At 38.9% G+C, this 24,414-nt stretch overlaps 1 protein-coding gene across 1 annotated transcript in view; it reads right to left on the bottom strand.

Moving 5' to 3' along the window:
• nphp4 (nephronophthisis 4) overlaps positions 1-15,620 on the bottom strand; it is a 54,330-nt gene extending 38,710 nt beyond the window's left edge. Inside the window, exons 1-4 of the mRNA XM_066690771.1 lie at positions 14,807-15,620; positions 11,846-11,978; positions 4,046-4,095; positions 2,134-2,268 (exon numbers count right to left, since the gene is read on the bottom strand). Coding sequence (XP_066546868.1) covers positions 2,134-2,268; positions 4,046-4,095; positions 11,846-11,978; positions 14,807-14,956 — 468 coding nt within the window. The 5' untranslated portion in view covers positions 14,957-15,620. The remainder of the gene's footprint in view (positions 1-2,133; positions 2,269-4,045; positions 4,096-11,845; positions 11,979-14,806) is intronic.
• Between the last annotated feature and the right edge of the window lie 8,794 nt (positions 15,621-24,414).

The raw sequence follows: 24,414 nt of genomic DNA on the forward strand, positions 1-24,414 counted from the left end.
CTGTCCTCTCCAAACCCTCAGCAGATTTATTTACAGGGCTGTGCTACATGGTTTTGTTATATAGCCAGCAAAGATGTGTCTATCTGTGCTGAAAAGAAAAATGATATGAACAAACCCAAAAAAAAAAAAAAAAACACGATTGCAGGACAGCTTTGCTGAGAATTCACAGGAAGGAGAAGTATTCTGGTCAGACAACATGTAGCAGAGAGAGAGATGACACATCCCCACTCTTTTGTCTAGGGAAGCATTTCAGTCTGCTACAGGTACAACTTGTGTTTTTACTGGCTTCAATTTTCTGCAAGAGTGGCAGGTCCGTGGCTTAAAAAAAGACATCTTGCTGCTGACATTTTGACCTATTTCTCTAATATAGATAGCACATATTCTAATTATTTCCAATGCTTAACAAGGACTTTTGGACATTTTGCAGTGTTACAATCTGGAACTAAAATGGATTTATTTGGGAATTTCTGTCACTGATCTACAAAAACAATTACATAATGTCGATGTTGGAAAAAAACATATTTCTATCTTTTTTAATTAAATACAAATATAAAACTGAAAATTCTTGATTGCAGAAATATTCACTTCCTTTGCTATGACACACTTAAATAAGCTGTGGTGCAGCCAATTGCCTTCAGAAGTCACATAATTAGTTGAATAGAGTGCAATTAAAGTGTCACATGATCTCAGATCAAATACACCTGTTTCTGGAAGACCCCAGAGTATGTCAGAGAGCCTATCCAAACAACCACACCATGAAGACCAAGGAACATTCAAAACAAGTCAGAGAGAAAGTTATGGAAAAGCAACAGTCAGGGTTGGGCTATTAAAAAAATCCCAATCTTTTGAACATCCCCCAGAGCACAGTTAAATCCATTATAAAAAAAATGGAAAGAAAATGGCACAACCACGACTCTGCCTAGAGCAGGCCATCCACTGAAACTGAGTGACCGGGCAAGGAGATCAGAGGTCATAGAAGCTACCAAGAGTCCAATGGTAACTCCATTACTGCGGAGTTATGGAGTTCCACGTCCAGGATAGGAGAAACTGTACATATGTCAGCTATTACCTGGGTCCCCCTCTACAAAGCAATATGGAAGACTGGCACAGAGAAAGTAATTGCTGAAAATCGATCATATCAAACCCCGTTTGGTACGTGCAAGACACAGCAAAGATGTGGCAAAAGGTTCTCTGGTCGAATGAGATCACAATTAAACTTTTTTGGCCTAAATGCAAAACGCTATGTGTGGCACAAAACAAGAAGCTGAGGGCCCTAGAATGGCCCAGTCAAACCCAGACCTCAATCTAATTGAGAATCTGTAGCATGACTTGAAAGTTGCGGTTAACCAACAGAGCTTGAGCAATTTTGCCAAGAAGAATGGTCAAAAATTACATGAACCAGATGCGCAGAGCTGGTAGAGACTTACCCAAAAAGACTTGCAGCTGTAATTGCTGCCAAAGGTGGTTTCACCAAGTATTGACTCAGCGGGGTGAACACATAACAGTTTTTTATGTTTAATTACGTTTTGTTTCATAGCAAAAAAAAAATAATATGTTGTACCTTCAAGGTGTTGAATATGTGGTGTTAATCAAAGGGAGAGAATCCCAATTAAATCAATTTTCATTCCGGATTGCAACAAAATGTGAAATTGTCCTTGGGGGTGAATACTTATGCAATCCACTGTATGTAATTAAAAAAAAAAGATTTGAACAGTTTCACTGATACAATGAAAACATAGAAGCATGGTATGAAAGAAGTATTAGAAAAGATTCCCTAAAGTAGTGTGGGACCTATTCTACTGTTTAATTAACACCCTTGGGCCCTTAAGATTTTTTTTATCAACATTATTAGATTATATTAATTTCAAAAGCAGAGAAACAAAAAAACTCTGCATGATATAGTGTCAGCTCTACTATGTTTATAAAGTAATTACTGTATTTCTTATAGTTTAAACATAAGTAAACAAAGTCACCAAAAAAAGCCCCCCCAAAAAACAAGAGAACAAAAGAAGCCAAAACCAAAGAACAAACTGAATTCAGGTATTCAGGCTCCAGTTGCACCCTGAAGGCTGAGGGCAGATCAGTTGTGCATGTGGGCGGCTATGTTCGCGGTGTGTAGGAGTGGGTACTTACAGCATGTGACAGCTGGTGGGCTGCTACCATTGGGGATGGGTAAAGCTGAGAGGGAAACTGTTGTTGCCATGGAGATCCTGTAGAATGGCTGATGATTGGGTAGCGCGGAGATGCAGAGAGCTGGGATATAGACAGCTTTAAAAGAGAATTGAAATACAATAGTTTCTAGGAGGATACAGGAGTTGATGTCTATAACAATAAAATAAAGAAATAACTCGGAAGGACCTGTGGCCATCTGCGTAGTAAAAATACTACAGAAAAAGGTAACAGTTGAGACCTCTTTTGCAGCATAGACGGCATGCTTTCGGATACTTCGGTTCCACCAGGACTAAAATAAAACTTGTGCTTTTACATCTAACCTGGTTCTACCCCAAACTATCCAAAAACACACATATTTTATTCATTTGATACTCATGTTAAATAAATAACTAGGAGAACTTAGCACGTTGTGCTGTATTCTATGTTTTCGACGAAGATGCAGCATCAAAATATAGTCTAATTAATAGCATGGAATAACAAACAGAAATAGATACTTGGGACTGTTTTCTACGCTGAGCATAGAGCTCCCCAAGGATGTTCAACTCTGTACAAGGGTCAGGCATCGTCACAGGATGAGAGTCAAATATACTTTTGATATTGCCACCCCCTATGAGAGCAAGAGTATACAGCTCACACATTATGATCTTCATTATCTGAGTCTTTTGCAAAGTCTGAAGGGCACTGTCAAACTGAATGCCTCAATGTAACACACAGAATGAAAACAACATGGGGCCTAACACTTCTTGGGGGACACTATGCACTGGTATGATAAGGATGCCCTGTGAGAAATCTATGACTATAGGATCAAAGACAGTCAAGTTTTGCTATATTGTGGCTGCAAATAAGCCAAAAACAGTAGCCGGTGCTGCACCCAGCTTTTTAACACAACATGAGAATATAGTAAGAGTTTAATAATGAGATCCATACACCAACATCAAAGAAACAGGCTCTTTACTATTCCACTTGCAAAACACTGAATAGGAGACAGAAAAAACAAATATGAAAGGAAAAGCCTTTAGTCAACATGTTATCTGACATTCTTTGTCAACGTTAATGATAATGGCCCTGTTACGAGGAAGTGACAGGACACTGATGCTCAAGGATCGTTAATGGATTCCCTTGGCTGGGACAGAAAAGATGACTGACAGGAAATTTTGCAAGTATGCTGAGAGACTTTGGCTAAACTGAATTAATGCCACCTACATTTCATGGTCGCAATGCACATTATGATTGCAATCTCATCTAAGTTTCCCGCGTGAAAGTTACATCAATCAGCAAATGGTGTCCCGACACTGACAGATCCGCTCAATCCGTTATGAAGCAACCTCAAGGAGTGCGCAGCTTTTAGGCCCCTCTGTGTCAGACAAGACTTTGAAATTCAGGAGAGGGCTTGCATCCCTGCCTAATAAAACAACCTCTGGAGTTTAAGAAATCCACGCTTGTATATCCTCCTGACTTCGGACAGAAAGCAATGCATCTTTAATCGTCTTGCTGGCTGTCTACTCTGAAGAAGCAGCTGACTGGTGACTGTTGAGTGATACATTAGCAGATCATTGTGTGGAGACTTGGAACAATTAAACAGGAAAGTTAAACTAGAAGATATTTCTAACTACAGGCAGACAGGCTGCCAGGGAGATATGCAGCAAACTACCAGACAACTATAATATATAAATATGGAGTAACTTAAATTGTAACAGTTTTAATTGACAAATTAAAAGGGGTTTTACTAAATGAAGACATAAGCTGTGACAGTTGCAGCAGTTAATGTGTTCACTGTTTAATATTTAAAGCTTCCAAAGACAAGAAATTGTAATCTTAATCACACTTTGCTAAAAATCCTTGCTAAAAATGTAAAAGTGACAAATGTACTTACGGCAGGGCCTTTCGGTGATGTTGGTGGGGAAGACTGACGCTGAGAGGTACCTGTAAAAAATTAGAAAAGCAGGAGTAATTATGCAGAACTGTTCACCATCATTAAGACTTCGGCTCTTGCAATCCATGACAATCATGAGCATTTGGATTAAAAAAAAAATATATATATATATATATATATATATATATATATATATATATATATATATTTTTTTTTTTTCCCCACTTCCACCCAAACTGAAATCACCAATTATAAATGTGTCCATTCGGCTCATCACCAGGAGTCCTGATCTCACATACATCTACACTCACCTAAAGGATTATTAGGAACACCTGTTCAATTTCTCATTAATGCAATTATCTAACCAACCAATCACACGGCAGTTGCTTCAATGCATTTAGGGGTGTGGTCCTGGTCAAGACAATCTCCTGAACTCCAAACTGAATGTCTGAATGGGAAAGAAAGGTGATTTAAGCAATTTTGAGCGTGGCATGGTTGTTGGTGCCAGACGGGCCGGTCTGAGTATTTCACAATCAGCTCAGTTACTGGGATTTTCACGCACAACCATTTCTAGGGTTTACAAAGAATGGTGTGAAAAGGGAAAAACATCCAGTATGCGGCAGTCCTGTGGGCGAAAATGCCTTGTTGATGCTAGAGGTCAGAGGAGAATGGGCCGACTGATTCAAGCCGATAGAAGAGCAACTTTGACTGAAATAAGCACTCGTTACAACCGAGGTATGCAGCAAAGCATTTGTGAAGCCACAACACGTACAACCTTGAGGCGGATGGGCTACAACAGCAGAAGACCCCACCGGGTACCACTCATCTCCACTACAAATAGGAAAAAGAGGCTACAATTTGCACAAGCTCACCAAAATTGGACAGTTGAAGACTGGAAAAATGTTGCCTGGTCTGATGAGTCTCGATTTCTGTTGAGACATTCAGATGGTAGAGTCAGAATTTGGCGTAAACAGAATGAGAACATGGATCCATCATGCCTTGTTACCACTGTGCAGGCTGGTGGTGGTGGTGTAATGGTGTGGGGGATGTTTTCTTGGCACACTTTAGGCCCCTTAGTGCCAATTGGGCATCGTTTAAATGCCACGGCCTACCTGAGCATTGTTTCTGACCATGTCCATCCCTTTATGACCACCATGTACCCATCCTCTGATGGCTACTTCCAGCAGGATAATGCACCATGTCACAAAGGTCGAATCATTTCAAATTGGTTTCTTGAACATGACAATGAGTTCACTGTACTAAACTGGCCCCCACAGTCACCAGATCTCAACCCAATAGAGCATCTTTGGGATGTGGTGGAACGGGAGCTTCGTGCCCTGGATGTGCATCCCACAAATCTCCATCAACTGCAAGATGCAATCCTATCAATATGGGCCAACATTTCTAAAGAATGCTTTCAGCACCTTGTTGAATCAATGCCACGTAGAATTAAGGCAGTTCTGAAGGCGAAAGGGGGTCAAACACAGTATTAGTATGGTGTTCCTAATAATCCTTTAGGTGAGTGTATATTCCTCCAACACACCAACCCGTGAATGCCACTGGCTGTTTTTCCACACTGCGAGCTGCACGGTGTCTTACCGGGAAGTTAATGCCCAGAGCAGAAGCAACATGTTGCTCAGTGACAAAACCAACAGGCTGTAATCACCTAGCGGGTCAGTAGGCGATGCTGTTGTGGCAGAATCCCAAGGAACCCAATGGATTTAAGCCAACTCTACTCATGACTCAAAGTTTGATATTATCGTTTTGTAAATAGTCCTACTACTACATAGTAAAAGTTTTACGTACTCCAAAACATTTTAACATGGATGAATTTCAGATTAAAAATATAAAATAACTGAATATGAAATTTGGCATCCTATTTTACCGCATCTGCAATGTGTGGTCACAGGGGTTTAGTTTTTATTATTCATATAACCAGCTTTTGAAATGATTCTCACCTCTTAAAGCACGTTTTCTCATCTTTTAATGATTTCCTTTTCAGGCATCAAATTACTGTAACAGCATTTTATGGTTGAAAACTATAGGGTTCTTTCAATTCTGCCAGATACAAAGCCCTGCTGAGTTCGAATCCCTGCACTGTTTGCTTGGGATGCTACAAGTACTAGTAGAAAGAACAAACTTAGTTGAACAAGGACCATGACAAATCTCTGCCACGTTCTAGTCAATAAATCCCTTGTTTCTTTGTTTCTAATTGAATTAGTATTTCATCCTCTGCATATTTACTTGTAAAAAATACAACTATAATTCCTTTCTTTCCCTACCTCTTCAAGCTGTATAACCAAAGGGACTGATGATATCAATTAATTTGTTCCCATTAGACCACATATACCAAAGCCTTATTAACTTTAGCTGGGCAAAGCAAATCAAGGGGAATCAAAACTCATGTAATGAAAGCAAATTTTGCTGTAAAATATATTTTTAATTGCTTTACCACATCACCAATTGAGTTTTCTGTCGAATGAGAATCCAATTTTCCTCCTCATAGCAAACTCACTGCTGCAGAAAAGTTCCCCCTTTTACTCCATCAACCAGAGAGTTAAAAATACTGAGCCGAGAGACGGTTGAGGGTGCAGGGGAGCAGATGGGTTGAATTTCATTATCAGAGAATACTTAAAAAATAAATAAAACGCAAGCTGTTTAAAAAAAAAAGCATAAAAATGAAGAGTAGGAGTCACACAGTTCATTGTCCTCTGTGATCCAATAATTTGTCGTTTTTATGTCTTTGCTGCTGCCGCATGATATCGATAATTGCAACACTCTTCGCTGGGGCACCCCCTCCCACCCCCTCATCTCTGCAATTAGAAAGCAGGAAGGACACCATGATAATTGTGAACGCCATGTTAGCGCACTCTGCTTCTGGCCAGTCAAAGTAACTGCCATTGCTCCCAGTCCTTTGTCTCCATCTGCCTGAAATGCAACTTCAGGTGTTTGGCTGAGGTCACTGTACAGGCATCACTCTCATCAGGAAAGCTGTTTTTTGGGGGGGGGTTTGGTGTCATTATTTACAACTAAATTAGTGTCCTGCATGTGTCTGATGTGCTCAGTTTAAAAATTCATTAAAAATTATGGTCTTCTTTTAAAAAAAAAAAAAATATTTAAACATTTGAGCAATTTGTCTCGTTAGGTAAAGTGCAGAATTTCTACTCATGACTCATGAGTCACTGATCTGTCATATTAAAGCTTATCTCTAGAATACTTACTGGAAATTATGTACAAACGGCAAGGAGACTGTGTAATAAATGTTCCATCAAAGGTTACGGAAGACTGTTGCAGAACTTTAACTGCTGTAGTTTTGCGAGATTGATGTTGGACAACTGTAACCATCTCGTATCAATTCCTGAAAAAACACATATATATACATACATACAGTGAGGGAAAAAAGTATTTGATCCCCTGCTGATTTTGTACGTTTGCCCACTGACAAAGAAATTATCAGTCTATAATTTTAATGGTAGGTGTATTTTAACAGTGAGAGACAGAATAATAACAAAAAAATGCAGAAAAACGCATTTCAAAAAAGTTATACATTGGTTTACATGTTAATGAGGGAAATAAGTATTTGACCCCTTCGACTTAGTACTTGGTGGCAAAACCCTTGTTGGCAATCACAGAGGTCAGACGTTTCTTGTAGTTGGCCACCAGGTTTGCACACATCTCAGAAGGGATTTTGTCCCACTCCTCTTTGCAGATCCTCTCCAAGTCATTAAGGTTTCGAGGCTGACGTTTGGCAACTCGAACCTTCAGCTCCCTCCACAGATTTTCTATGGGATTAAGGTCTGGAGACTGGCTAGGCCACTCCAGGACCTTAATGTGCTTCTTCTTGAGCCACTCCTTTGTTGTCTTGGCTGTGTGTTTTGGGTCATTGTCATGCTGGAATACCCATCCATGACCCATTTTCAATGCCCATGGCCCCGTCCATCGTCCCTCTGATGCGGTGCAGTTGTCCTGTCCCCTTAGCAGAAAAACACCCTCAAAGCATAATGTTTCCACCTCCATGTTTGACGGTGGGGATGGTGTTCTTGGGGTCATTCCTCCTCCTCCAAACACGGCGAGTTGACTTGATGCCAAAGAGCTCGATTTTGGTCTCATCTGACCACAACACTTTCACCCAGTTCTCCTCTGAATCATTCAGATGTTCATTGGCAAACTTCAGACGGGCCTGTACATGTGCTTTCTTGAGCAGGGGGACCTTGCGGGCGCTGCAGGATTTCAGTCCTTCACGGTGTAGTGTGTTACCAATTGTTTTCTTGGTGACTATGGTCCCAGCTGCCTTGAGATCATTAACAAGATCCTCCCGTGTAGTTCTGGGCTGATTCCTCACCGTTCTCATGATCATTAAAACTCCACGAGGTGAGATCTTGCATGGAGCCCCAGACCGAGGGAGACTGACAGTTATTTTGTGTTTCTTCCATTTGCGAATAATCGCACCAACTGTTGTCACCTTCTCACCAAGCTGCTTGGCGATGGTCTTGTAGCCCATTCCAGCCTTGTGTAGGTCTACAATCTTGTCCCTGACATCCTTGGACAGCTCTTTGGTCTTGGCCATGTTGGAGAGTTTGGAATCTGATTGATTGCTTCTGTGGACTGGTGTCTTTTATACAGGTAACGAGCTGAGATTAGGAGCACTCCCTTTAAGAGAGTGCTCCTAATCTCAGCTCGTTACCTGTATAAAAGACACCTGGGAGCCAGAAATCTTGCTGATTGATAGGGGATCAAATACTTATTTCCCTCATTAACATGCAAATCAATTTATAATTTTTTTTAAATGCGTTCTTCTGGATTTTGTTGTTGTTATTCTCTCACTGTTAAAATACACCTACCATTAAAATTATAGACTGATCATTTCTTTGTCAGTGGGCAAACGTACAAAATCAGCAGGGGATCAAATACTTTTTTCCCCTCACTGTATATATATATATATATATATAAAAGAAACCTGAGACCATGCCAATGTCAGCTGAAAAAATACAATCTGAACAACATCCCTTATTCCTGGCCACACTCAAAACAAATATCATTGTGTTATAAAGTAAAAAATGCATTCTTTGTACCATATATCACCTCCGTTATCCGTGTAATCTTTAGTAACCTAATGGAACCCAGTAATACACATTTTGAAAACCTATCCATAGTTCTTTAGATAGCTTATATTTCTGTTTATTCATGCAGTAAATACAATAAAAACACAGGGGACGATAAACTGTAAAGAAATGCCTTTGTCCAATAGTATTTTGTTAAGCTGCCTGGCACACATTCAGGAAATAGCCTACACTCTTATGTGTAACTTAAAAGGCATGATATTGGCTTTCTTATTTTGACTTGACGTCATTGGAATGTCAACAAGTACCATAATGCATCCGTCCGGCCATGCATATAACTTAATATCTATGAAAATCCCCTGGGACCCTCCTGGATGAAAATGTCATTGCTTTTAAATAGTTCACTTATTACTTTATCACATGATGAAAACTCAAATTTCATTTAAAGGAAAACGCAGGGAAACAGGCCCAGTGTTAATGGCATTCTGTTTCATACACAACCCATTATGGAGCCCCTGGAAAAAGTCAGGAGTGTGTAGGGGGTGGGGGGCGAAGATGGAAATTGCATTGCAAACTGAAGTGAATTTCCACAGCTGTCGTTGGATTCAATTTAACCGACACGCTTTTACTCCTCAAATCAATCTCTCTCACCCCCGAGGGCCTCCGTCTAAACCAGTTCGTAGAATCGTCAACGTCTGATTGACGCAGAATTTTTGGCACGAATCCGCGAGCAATAAGTTCCATGCGGATTGTTTGATTAATAATTAGTAGGACTTTGGAAAGAAACGCTCAACATCTGAATGGCTGCATCTGTAATCTGCATCTGAAAGTATGAGTATTGATCTGAGAAATAGAATGACAACTACTGTATCTCCACGTCAACTGTGAACTCATACATCTTACAGCTATTTGACCTCTGTCTCTTAAAGTGGGGATTAGGGACTATGGTTCACTGGCCCAAGTTCTCAAGCTCTCCTGGGCTGAGTGACTCTGTTGACAGAAGCATCAATCCTACACTCAAAACATGAACTGAGATCTACTCTGCATTGTTTGTTGCAAAGTTATAGTTCAGCCATCACAGTTGGTCTTGTCAAGCTGAACAATCCACTGAACTTTTCATAGGCGCAAATTAATTTCCAGGGAGGAGTGGCTGAAAGGCTGCAGTTTAATTAGTTATATCCTTGCTATTCCAACTTGGAAACAGCTTAAGAAATCCATTAGTACAGTTTCAACCCATAAATAAATTCAACGTATGATATCAGTTAAAGATCATATGACTTGGGCAGTTTCAGAGGAGGGTAGAGGCTTTGAAGATATTCAGCCCACAGCTAAACGGAGCTCCAAATGCACTTTAAATATTGTGTGATTTAAGATGAAGATGGGTTCTACCTATGCAGGGTATTATTAGCATGTTAAAGTATTTCCTGTTATAATTAAAATGTAAAATGACTTTAACAATTTCCCAAACCAAACACTGCATCATTTTTTACACCAACTTTCAACAGTCAGAGGATTAAAAAAAAAACAGCATGCAGAGTCATTTTACATTTTACAGTTGTTATACACTACATCAGATATTTCTGAATACCAGTCATTTTTCCATTTCAACTCTGACAGAACAATTTCCAACATGATTTGCATTAAGTTCATACATTGCAAATAGCCCATTTAATGTTCTGGCTGGTTGCCATCAACAGTATTGTCAACAGTACGAGTGTTACTTGGTGGGAGAATTTGCAGGGCTTTAAATCATTCTCACTTAAAATACATGCTATTTTTATTTTGTGTAATTATTTTTCCAAGAGTGCAAACACCTTTGTTTGCTTTTCCTTAGTGTTTAATATGTATTAACTTAAAACATCCCAGGAATAGCAAAGGGCAGGCACGGGTACAGATTGACTGCAGGAGGGGCTTGAGCCCCTGCCCTTTACCCTCAGACTCAAAAAATGCCCACTTGGATCCCCCGCCCTCCTCGAACGCATCTCGCTTAACCTACCCTTCCCCGGACCGCATTTCGTTAGCACACACATCCCCATGATGTAGAGAGCCCCTGCCCCCCAAAGTGTATGTGCACGGTCCTGGCAAAGGGGCATTTTTTGTTGATTTATTTCAAAGCATCTTTCAATCATAGACAGAAAACCTGAAGTGCCACCCCTATTTTTGCCATGGTCTTCTAACTCCTAATTGCCTAATGCATCTACCATCTCTAACAGGGGTGCATTATTGAGATAACATTAAGCTGGCAGAAAGCTGAATTTGCAATAGGACATTTAAGATGCATTTAATTTCGCTTTGATTACAAATGTAATTCACACATCATTAACTGCTGTATTGGAGGAATTCAAAAACTACCTGTGTACGTTAAATCGATTTTGCACTTTATTTATGCTAACAAATGCCAAGTGTTTGCAAAGTTTAAGTCAAGCCTTCTTTAAAAAAACAAACAAACATGAAAATAAAATCATGTAGAAAGCATTGTTTCAAGATGGTACACATAGTTTGTATATAACAGAGGAATTTCTGCTAAAGCGTGATGATAAATTAAGTGTCATTTTAGAATGAACATGGTGAGTATTTTGGTATGACTTCCTGACTTTCAATGGCAAAGAAATAGAAAGAAACTGGTAACCCCCCCAATAGGACACATTTGTAAAATGGAAGACATGAGTGGAGATTTGATCAAGACTCTTCCCATAGATGCCCAGATGAGGTGTGGCTAATTTAGCATTAAAACACTTACGGCGAACTGGGGAGGGAGGTTTCTTGTGATGTGACTGTTCCTCCAGTCCGCTCTCCACGGAGGCAGCAGGGCTGGGCGATCGCCCCTCTAACCGGGAAGAAAATCTGAACTTCACAGTGCCCCTCTCCAGCTCCTTCACCAAAAATTAAATAAGATCTTTCATTCACCCCTGGCAATGCAGAATAGTTTAACAGTTCTATGTCACCTACTATTATTAGCCAGGATTAAAGAGTTACTGTCATACTTTGAAGATTTTCAATGCCCTGGCACCTTTAAGATATACAATTAGGAACAAGGAACAAAACAGAGATATAACAAGGTCTCAATCACACAGGTTTGAGAAAAGTCCAGCTTTTCTTACAGATTCCGAGGATAATGGTTTAATTTCAAAAAAGAAAAAAACGTTCTGAATAAAAGAAAAATAAATCACCGTCTTCTTTTTGGGGAAGGGTACTTGTTTCCAAACATCTCCTGTCATTGTTCTGAAGGGCTGTCAATTAGCTAGGCAAGAAGGCCTACAAAATGATTTATTTCATGGAAACAGGTGCAAATAAAGGTGGGTTGGGGAAGAGGGGAATATGTCCTAATTAGCAATCCTGCAGGGGCTCCTCAACCCTAGGATGATGGAAAGCCCAAGCAAGAAAGATATTTGAAAATGGAAAAGTACGAGAAAAAGAAAGTCAGTCTAAAGCAGCGAAAAGACTAGTTTGTTCTTTAAAAGAACAGTGAAGTGATTTACCATGACAATCAAGCTGTAGCAATTTTTACAGTTAGCTAAAATTAACTCTGTTCCAAAACGTTTATGTTTTTTGTGGCTTTAGTAGATTCAGAAGGTCCTAAAACAAAAAGCAGTAGATCACAAATGAGTAAGCTACATTGGATTGCTTTGTAATCATGAGAAAAATGAATGGACAATGAAATACTGCTGTCATCAAATTCAAGCTACAAACAAAAAGATGAGATCATAGATCCGTACAGATTTGCAGATTTGCAGATTTGTATATTCTGAGCAAGGCTGTATAATTATGACTACAGTGTGTTTCTTTCTTGTTTAAGATGTGGGAGGCAGAAATCCATCTCCAAGGTCATGTTATCATAATGGGCCACTGATGCAAAACGATCACCATGCTGGCAGAAGCAAATAAAAGTGCATGACAGAGATGAGACTCATGCTAATTTCTAAACCTTTTTCTGTGAAATGATCTTTATTTTTAGTGTGTTTTTATAGCATGCTGTGATAATATGTTTGCAATGGGTGAAACATAACGGCTCTGTGTTATACATATAATTACATCCCGTATGAAAACAGTGGTGCTTCTGAGGCGGAAAAAGGAAAGACTCCAGGTCTAGTAGTACTGCAAATTTTATACTAAAAGTTCTTTGCAAAATTGATTAATGTAGTACAGATTTAGACTGAGGGATTGCATTTAAAAAGGAGAATTAAACTGACAACTTCTCCACTGAAGCTATATGGAAATAGATGGGCCAAACAGTAGTCAGAAAAAAAACATTACATTCAAATAGAGAATGTAAACACTAAACGAGTTAGTTAAACAGAAACAGAACAGAGAATATTGATATGACAATTAGTTACATAAGGAAAATGACTTTACTCTTGCCTTTTTTATCACTCTGATGACAGCCTGAGCTTCTTAATTCCAGCTATACATATTTCAAATGCTGAAATGTTAACAGGATACTTCTGGATGATAACTGTCATAACCAATCACAGTTTTTCTTGAGGGGGAAAAAAATGTAAAAAGTATTTGCAAGGTTCTTCTCAGGATATGGATGTGTGTAAAAACAAGAAAGTGATTATACAGGAGCAGGATGGAGACATGTGACAATATAATTACATTTTATTCAAATCCAGCTCTCTTCCTACTGATCTGCCAAAACACCCTGTCACCTTAAACACCACAAATTCCTGGATTTGATGTTATGAGGTTGTGCTGTGTTTGGAGGCATAATAGCGGGGGGGATACGTTTCACTTCAGTGTCACTGATAGGCTGTCAAGGAAAATGTCTGGAGGCAAAATAAACTTCTTGAAGTCAGTATTGCCCCTCATAAAAAAATAAAAAATAATTTAAAAAAAAGATTAAAGGAAATATTTTGGTGATTCCTAATTTCTCATGAATACATATGCCAAGTTCTGACTAAAATTGTTTACATTGTTCTGCAAGCGTCTGTGAAGTCTTTACTGCCAACGGTTTGGAAGTTCACAGTAGTTATCATTGGTCATAATACAAAATGAAGGCGCGCCAGAAGTGTAGACAAGTGTGCGTAACTTTCAAATTAACAAGGTGTTAAATCAGTTAATGAGAAATGCTGCTAGGAACTCTGGGTACAAATAAAACCATAGTGTAAAAAACAAATCCTGAATTAATTTGAGAAGCATACAAAGCACTAACTGGATGATTTAGTCAAGGGAGCATTTTCTTGACATGATAAGCTTGTCTGTGATGTAAAGTTTTTAACAGCTTGTTACCAATTTACCCTCCAAACAGAAAGCAGCACGGGATACTTTCAATTTAGTGCCGCTACTGAAGCCTTAAAAACTCTCACATTCAGAGCAACGAGAGCTGAACAGAGACACCAAGCGCTGGGACAGATGATGAACAGAGAGATAGATAATGTCCCCAGACAACAACCAGACACATCATCCTACCACTTTAAAAAGACTAGACTACTATTCAAAGTATCCCTTTGTCTTAAAATGATTTTTTACAGGACACAATCATTTATTTTTCATGATTCAGATGTTCTACAATGCAGTATGTTTTCAGCTTTGAAGTACATCTATTATTTTGATTAACACACCCATGCGGTCATTTATGAGCATTTATATGCCAGATATGTACATCGGAACAGGTGGAGAATGGAAGTTGGCTCCCCTACACCAGAACATAAATATGTATAAATACATAAGAGACAGTTCTGCATTTGTTAGCCAGTGTTACCTCAGCAGGGCTCGTGTCAGTGGATGGCGCTCTGTAGACCATCACTCCGCAGGGATTGGGCTGAGCTCCACCCTGCAGGGGGAGGCTGACCTCTGAGCTGGCACAGCCGTCCAGAAAGGGGTTCCAGACGGCCCAGCGAACACTCTGCATAAAGGCTGCCTGAGAGAACGAGGTTGTGGAGGATGTCTGCAGGAAAAGGAAGAGAAAACCCTCATAACAGGGACACCGAATGAGAATGAGATTATTTCTTGTCAGTTAGTTGGGTTGACAGCAATGTCTGTCTTTTTTTTCCATCAGTGTCCAAGTGGAAGAGTGACCAGAGCAAATCTGTGTGAAAGGAGTATAAAAACGTGCATCAATTACAGTACTGCATTGCTATCTGTTGCGCTTGCTTAGGAAATATATTGACTCATCAATCACAGAAAATCAGTAAGAATGCAGATTTGAGAAATGAAAAACCTCCAATGACCTTTATTTGAAAACCAGTTGAAAAGGGAAAGTCACAAACCCAGATGTTTTTGTAGGTCTCGTTTCTGACTTAGAACCACTACATTTGAATCAGTTGAACTGGTATATAAGTTATCAGTGATCATTTATAAGAAGAACCCTCACTCCCATAAGCCTCCAAATACAGGTTTGTCACACCCCAATTACACTTAAATTGCTTTAAACTTTTCCATAATTTACTATACTCTTACACTGGTTCCAAGTCTTTGTAAACTGATTATTTAAACTGATGAACCAATCTGCTGGATTGAGGCTCTACAGGAGCCGACCAAGCCACCACTTTAACTGAGCTTAAAACAGCTCACAAAAACTTAAATCAAGCTGAGTGCCACCTAATTTATAGCATTTTAATAATGGGCATTTCATAGCTGTAATATAGACCATCATTTGAAATACTATTAGTCTTACACTTTTCAATCAAAAACAAGGAAGCTTTAAGAACAGATTTGACTCTCGAGTTGGAGGACAGCTAAACTGAGATTTGTTTTTGTACAATTTGCTCCACAGAATCGCGTCATGTCAAGCAGAAAACCTTACCAGTTCAGATTGAAAGCTCAGACGGATAAAGTCCTGATCTGGCTTCCAAAAAAAGAAAAAGGAAAAAGAAAGAAACAGTAAACAGACCGAAATGCACTTCAAGCACTTTACCGCTCGCAGTGATCCACAGAGACCCATTTCTTGAAAACTGATACGACATCAATCCCAGGGGTTTGCAAACTCTTTTTAAGCAACAAACGCATCTTTACAGACATGCAGATGTACAGAGCAAGGGCAGTCAACAGAGTATTTATTTTTAGACAAGCAACCAGATCATAATATTGATTTTACTTTAGGAGAGATATATCACCTCAAAATACAAATGGTTAAAAGTTTTTTGTTGGTTTGTTTTTTCACTACTTTCTGTTTTCCTCTAAAGAGAGGCAATGAAATGGAAGTGAAATTCATCTGATTCTAGCCACCCTTTTAATAAAATATTACCAACAAAAAATGGTCTAGGTCACATGTTAAAACACAGAGAGGCATATACTAAAGGAAAACATAACCTCAAACACCCAGGACAGTATGGTTTTCGTCAGCTTCAATCTCTGGGCTGCACATTAGGGTGCTTTTAGTTTACTTCATTAACGATCTGACCCCTTGACCCCCTAAGAACTCTGTTGTGATGTATACCACACTTGTTTTGTTCTTTCCCCTTAACAGTATTAAAAGGATAAAGCTAAAACCTTTCTGTTTCACGGACATTTTAATTCTTAATTAGTACGCTCTGATTTGATTCAGCCTCAGCTTCTAATGCTTTGCGATTAAAAAGCCCCTGGGGATGCTGGTTCAATCCAAAGCACCGAATGCGTGATATAAATGCGAGCTACTGCTTTCAGGTTTGTGTTGCGTTGGCATTTCAGGTCATATCCCTCGATATTGTGCATGGAAGTTGCCATCGTGGGAAGGTAAACTATATCGGAGATTCCCCAAATTGTACAACGCGGACAGAGAAGCTAGCAATAAATTGTGCAAGCCACTCTCTTTAACTCTAGCATGCAGCTATATCTTCCTTTCTCCTTTTCCTGTTATGGCAGCATTGTTTGAGACAAACAAGATAATAGCACTGGGGAAACAGATAATTACCTGTTATACCCCAGCACCGTCAGCACTTTATGTAGCATATATTTTTTGTTCTTTTAGCCAGGTTTCACAAACAAGAATGTTGTGCCTTCTCAGATATATCTCTTTCTGAAGCCCATGCAATGCCAGCAATAAACATAAAACATACTTATCTTACACAATTAAGGTATGTACATGAATTCTGAGAGTATTTAATTAATATAACCATGAAATAGTGAAAATCCAGTACAATAATGATACATATAGAAGACCTTTGCTGAGCAATAAAAAGGAGGAAAAGGCTGCAACAGAAAGTTCAGAACCTTTAAAGTTAGTTAATTACTTTTCATTAAAGCATACACAAATTGATATAAAGGCTCAAGGCCATTTTCTACTGACGGATCCCTGTTTTAATTAAGAGCATGCTTCTATAATGAGCAATATTCTGAAAGTGTAACAGCACACACCAATGTGTTCTCCTCCTCGCCGAAAAGCTGTCTCGGCTACCATTATGAAATTAGCATAGAAAGAAATACTCTATGCATCTTCTCCCCGCCCCCACCATCCTTTAAAATACATTGATTACTCCTTTGAATACTTTAGTTCTGCTTGAAGCCATTCTAATCAAAGTGAAAAGTTGTTCAAACTAAAAACATAATTGATTTGCAGGTTGACAAGGCAAGGTTTGTCTTTTTGAATGCCTCTTGTTTTTAAAAAATCAGTGTCAATAAACAGAAAAACAAAGCCATTAGAGAGGCATGAACATAAAAAAGAAAGAATGAACAAATAAGGAACCAAATAAATAAATAAATAAGCAGACTGTAAAACTTACCCAAGGCTGTTCCTTCCTGTGCTATTATTAGGTGCTCTGTGTTTTCTCAATGGTGGTTAGCTCAAGCTTTCGAAATGCAGGACTATGCGTTAATCCCAGCAATCAGATTTTGGATTTAGAGCAGCACATGCGTTAGGTAATCACTCTCTCTGACCATGGAAATCTGTGAGGTAGTGTCTCGTGATGGAGAATGTTTTCAAACAGTGGTCAGTGAAATGGCTGGCCCTGGAAGTTCCTCTCCATGTTTTCCTTCCACGGACACTTGCAGTAGGAAATCACAGTTACCACACAAACTAATTAACTAACTTGATATTCACTAATACACAGAGGAAACATATAAGAGAATTCCCCTTAAATTGTCATAATTTAGCCATTTTTGACACATTGGAAGGTTTCGTAGTATTCTCATGTTGTTTTTTTGTTAATATTCTGTCCCATTTTTCTTTGGGCTGGACTACATCAAAACCTTGACCTACCAGTGAATCGCAAAGTATGAAAATTGTATCCTTTTGTATTTAAAAAATGTTTTGATCAGAAGCCACTTTCTGCTACTTATAATCAAGATGTGATGTGCTACAGGTTTGCACTTTGCAATTCATTAGTAAGACAAACTTTCGAGTTGGTCAAGGACTTTGATAAAAGAGTGAAACTTCACATTGTATTGGCTGTTTCTGAGTGAAAGGTTGTTCGAAGTAACACCTAATTGATTTGCAGGTTGACAATGTTGTAGGGTTTGGTTTTGTGTTTCCAAGAGAACAAATTCAGGATTTAAAGGCAAATGACAAGGCACTCTGCAAAGCCCTTGATTTAATACAGCATAACTGGGGAGCACGTCAATTCATCCCCATCATTATACGTTCTCCACCTGAGCATTTGTAACCATGAGTGCATTCACTTATGGTAGAGCCATAGAACACATGTGTATATATAGCAGGCAGGCTATATATATATATATATATATAAATACACACAGACACACAACCATTTTGTATTATGTATTATACTTTATTTTTTAATTGATATATTAACTTGAGACTATAACCCCAATAATTAAGTTTTATACAAATAGTCACGACAGCTGGTATCGAGGGCTGAAGGCTACTTAAAATAGGTTTCATGTCAATAGTGTATATCACTTGGTGTAGTGGTTAAGGATCAATGCTGGGAACCTGGTGCAGGTAAGATCCAGTTAAGAAGTTATTATTCTACTATTCAAAACTATTCTAAAGAGGTTGAATTGAATACAACAAAAATGTCACCCCTTGCCTTTACCCAACCCCTAAAACCTCCTACACAATTAATCCTATTCGTGGTGAATGGGAAGAGGCATCAGTGCTGCCAAAATCCCACTATCTGCTGGTGGGATTGTGACAAACCCCAGATAAGACCGATGTCAAATCTAAGGATGTTCTTTTCTTTCGGGAGTTCAGTTGAGTTCAAAGTAAATGTTTTGAGTCTGAGCAGGAGAAATATTTTTAAATAATTTAAAACAGGGATGCTTGTGGAAGACTTAGCAGTATTACAGTCTCCAATCCTCTGCGCTGTAAGCTTCTACACTTGATCCAGCACCATATCTTTCTTAGACCTACCCTGAAGGAACAGCTTCACTAGAACTGCTTAGGATTTCTCTTCTGCTCTGCTCAAGTCTTCCAGACTTTTATAAAGTCAATCAAGATTAAGTGCACGTCTGTTATTGGCAAACTTCAGATTCCAGCTTCAGTATCAACCATCTCCCATGGGTGCCAAGCGTTCGCTATAACATGTAAGAGAAGACTTATGAATATATATATATATATATATAATGAAGTTCAAATACTGCCCTTATGGCAAAGCCTTCTCTAATTCAATCAGCCAAATCAGGCCAAAAACACGGCTTTGCTTTCCATCCAGTCTGATAAAGCCAAGCTAATATGGAATTATCTACATAATAACACTGCTATTGATTTAGTTTTCACGCAGCTTTAAAGTCTGTCATCTAATTTGAGTTAACAAGTATTTTTCTCTTTTACAAATGACCGATTAATCAGCCTGCCCGAATATGGTCTTTTAATTCTGCTCTTTAAAAGGAGGGGCTTTGATTTTTCCATTTTATTTTATTTACATAATTTCATTTAGCCTGTGGAAAAGGTCGGCATGTGGCAAGCTATGTCTTCTACACTAACCTAAAGGATTATTAGGAACACCATACTAATACTGTGTTTGACCCCCTTTCACCTTCAGAACTGCCTTAATTCTACGTGGCATTGATTCAACAAGGTGCTGAAAGCATTCTTTAGAAATGTTGGCCCATATTGATAGGATAGCATCTTGCAGTTGATGGAGATTTGTGGGATGCACATCCAGGGCACGAAGCTCCCGTTCCACCACATCCCAAAGATGCTCTATTGGGTTGAGATCTGGTGACTGTGGGGGCCAGTTTAGTACAGTGAACTCATTGTCATGTTCAAGAAACCAATTTGAAATAATTCGACCTTTGTGACATGGTGCATTATCCTGCTGGAAGTAGCCATCAGAGGATGGGTACATGGTGGTCATAAAGGGATGGACATGGTCAGAAACAATGCTCAGGTAGGCCGTGGCATTTAAACGATGCCCAATTGGCACTAAGGGGCCTAAAGTGTGCCAAGAAAACATCCCCCACACCATTACACCACCACCACCAGCCTGCACAGTGGTAACAAGGCATGATGGATCCATGTTCTCATTCTGTTTACGCCAAATTCTGACTCTACCATCTGAATGTCTCAACAGAAATCGAGACTCATCAGACCAGGCAACATTTTTCCAGTCTTCAACTGTCCAATTTTGGTGAGCTTGTGCAAATTGTAGCCTCTTTTTCCTATTTGTAGTGGAGATGAGTGGTACCCGGTGGGGTCTTCTGCTGTTGTAGACCATCCGCCTCAAGGTTGTACGTGTTGTGGCTTCACAAATGCTTTGCTGCATACCTCGGTTGTAACGAGTGCTTATTTCAGTCAAAGTTGCTCTTCTATCAGCTTGAATCAGTCGGCCCATTCTCCTCTGACCTCTAGCATCAACAAGGCATTTTCGCCCACAGGACTGCCGCATACTGGATGTTTTTCCCTTTTCACACCATTCTTTGTAAACCCTAGAAATGGTTGTACGTGAAAATCCCAGTAACTGAGCAGATTGTGAAATACTCAGACCGGCCCGTCTGGCACCAACAACCATGCCACGCTCAAAATTGCTTAAATCACCTTTCTTTCCCATTCAGACATTCAGTTTGGAGTTCAGGAGATTGTCTTGACCAGGACCACACCCCTAAATGCATTGAAGCAACTGCCATGTGATTGGTTGGTTAGATAATTGCATTAATGAGAAATTGAACAGGTGTTCCTAATAATCCTTTAGGTGAGTGTATAATTCATTGGAAAAAATCACCTGTGCTTTTAAACACAGAAAAGTGCAGGCTGATTTTCCAGGGTAAGCATATGGATCATAGCTAATGACTCGTACGTTATAAAACATGTGGCCTGTCAATTCCCATTTGCATTAGGTTTGGATCATTACAAAGGTTCTGTGTTTAAACTTTTGTGGCCAATAATGAGGGAAGAGATATAGAGAGACATTTAAGACGTCTTCAAATCAATGCATACCACTGTCTAATAATTCCAGTTATAAAATGTTATGTTCTTACATAAATGTGAAAGGTACAGAATCACACAATATAGGCCTACTACATTCTGATGAGCTTTGGGATAAGGCAACAACAAATTAAACAATCAGATGCATATAAGATCCACTCTTAGCCCTAACAATAGACGCAATCCCAAGCCTGACCAAGATGTTACATTACAACCAATTTGTATCCATTGTAATTAACGCAATAGAAAGCCCTATTATCAAAAGAAGTTAAGGTTTAGAGAGAAAGCAAACCCTCATCCTAGTCCGAGCCCAAGACAAAATATAGAATTTTATCTCTAAACTTTATTCTAGTGTAAAATGTAGATAAAGTAGGCAAAACATCACTAAAACACAACCTAAATGGCAACATGGTAAATCCTACAGGCAGCATCCAAAATCTGAATCTTGGCACACCTTGCAGACTGCTGAAATGCGGCTTTACCATAGATATCTTGGACATATTTTGTTTGTTTGTTATTCATTAATGTAATCCCTTGCTATATTTATCTAGTTTGAAAGGGCTACAATTCCATCAAAATTCTCATAATATCTGAACCTAATCAACTGGAGCTACTTTGTGACTTTGGTGTTCTGGTAAAATGCATTGGTACTCTCTTAGGTTCACAGCAAGTAAGTCAGCACAGATAATAAATCTACTATCAGCCTTTTATTTAAGAGCCATCATTTATCAAGTTAAAACATAAACTCACGCATTCTGTCACAAGATCCTAATATGTTTTGCCTCCTGCCAGCCTGTTACCAGCAAGACATAAAATCTGCCGATTTGCCTGACTGAAGTTCTTCGAATCTACTGAACTGTTAGCTATGTTTGGAATGGATAGTAAAAAACCTCTTTCCTAAGCTGATGGTTTTCTGCAAATAAAAGGCACAGAAAAGAAAACAAAAAAATGCTCTGATGATTAAAAACGTGTGTGTGTTCTACTGGCAAATGACAAGTGTGTTAGAGAAAACGAAGAAAAGAGAAATAACAAGAAAACAATATCGCAGCAGCCAGAATAATCACGAAGGCTGGGTTGATTGATCAATGTTGTCAAGAGCAGCTGTAATGGAAAGTTGCATTCGTCTCCAACATGTTACAAACAGTATACTGCATATGGTAGGTATTGTCCATTTAACACATTGAAACACTTTCATAAAAGCGTCTCACTGCAGTTCTCTGACTCTGGTGACAGAGTCTCAGTGAGCTCTGACACAATAAAGCCAGCTATACAAAGCTTTGGAGCTATTGCAGTTCTCAACCTCCCCAATAGAGGATACAAAAGGGATGGAGACTAAACAAAATACAAAGAATATGTTGAGCTGCAAAGAGATCTTAAGAAAGGGATCAGGAAAGCAAAGAGGGAAATAGAAAGAAACATAGCTCTTGGAGCTAAAACTAATGCAAAGAGCTTTTTTCAATATTACAACAGCAAAAGGTCAATAAAGGAGGAAGTGAAACAGCTAAAGGGCAAAAATAGAAGTATCTTGGAAAACGAACAAGATGTGGCAAATGTTCTAAATGAGTATTTCACAGAGGTTTTTTAGAAAAAACTGATAACATGCCACAGGTTAACAACCAGTCCAGTCAAACCCTAAGAGAGATCAGGATAAATGAGGAGGAGGTACTAAAGGGACTGCAGAATTAAAAACAAAGAAATCACCAGGGCCAGATGGTATATTTCCAACAGTACTTAAAGAAATGAGGGAAATTATTTATAGGCCGCTAACTCAAATATTCCAAAAGACACTTAGAACAGGGGATGTGCCAACTGACTGGAAGACAGCAAATGGCATATCAATCCACAAGAAAGGGGACAAAACTGAGCCAGGAAATTACAGACCAATCAGTCTCACCTGAGAGTTGTCACAATCTGGAACAAACTCCCCAGCGATGTGGTGGAAGCTGAAAATTTGGGAACATTTCAAGTCAGACCGGATAGGATCCTTGGATCACTCAGATATTAATGGACACCAAACGAGCACGATGGGTCGAATGGCCTCCTCTCATTTGTAAACTTTCTTATGTTCTTATGTATTATTATTGTTGTTTATGTGAATGATCCGAGAATATAGCAGCCAACTCCCCATCAACAAACTTCAAATGCCGCATATCTAACAAAGCGAATGTTATCAAACCTGGTCAAATCGGAAATTAACAAGTTTGTTGAGAGGAATTTCACAACTTGGCAGTACAGTGAAACTCTGATGCAACCTTGGGACCATAAAATTGGTATGTGATAACTGAGGTAACCAGGTACTGTACCTGCATACCATCCCCAAATTAAAAATGTACTGTACTGCACAAACTAGTACTGCTTGATTAATGTACATATACAATGTATGTAAAGTAGTATAAATGTGTATTAGAAGGAAACCCCCTTCCCCATCAGATCAAAAATAAATGGAACATTTCTTATTAATTATAGGCTTATTTAGATGTTTTAATGTAGTACAGGGTATTATTTACCATTTGTAATTGTTGATGCTTACGTTATTCATTTTAGTGTAGGCATTGTCACATTTACTTAATCCATTTTGTAGTAAATCAACCCACTGCAGTCAAACTCGTTTTGCATTTCTGTATTAATGGCGAGCGCTAAATGAGTGTCTCTCTCGCTCAAACTACATTACCAGTAAAATCAAAAAGGGACGAAAGCAGCCACAATTATGTAGTGAACTGGGGTTTCCCTTAAGCAAAGAGCTTGGTGTAATTACATGTTTTGTGATTAACAAACCAAGTGCAGATCAGTTCATTGTTAGACAGGAGTTCTGCAGCGAACATCTATGAAAGATTTCCTAAACAAGTAACATAGAACATACATACATACACATGTATACATTAACATAAAGATTATCCTTTAAAAAAAAAAAAAGTTTCTTTCCAAAAATTGCACAGGATTTCTTTTCCATCTCATACAAAATTGGAAGCAAAAAACATGATATTGTACCACAGCTGTGTGGCAGTAGTTATTTGATTATGAAAGGAAGGATCCTGTCCACACACTGCATGTAATAGAGTGACCAGAGC

This window comes from Amia ocellicauda, chromosome 18 (genome assembly GCF_036373705.1).
Source record: "Amia ocellicauda isolate fAmiCal2 chromosome 18, fAmiCal2.hap1, whole genome shotgun sequence".
Classification (NCBI taxonomy): Eukaryota; Metazoa; Chordata; class Actinopteri; order Amiiformes; family Amiidae; genus Amia; species Amia ocellicauda.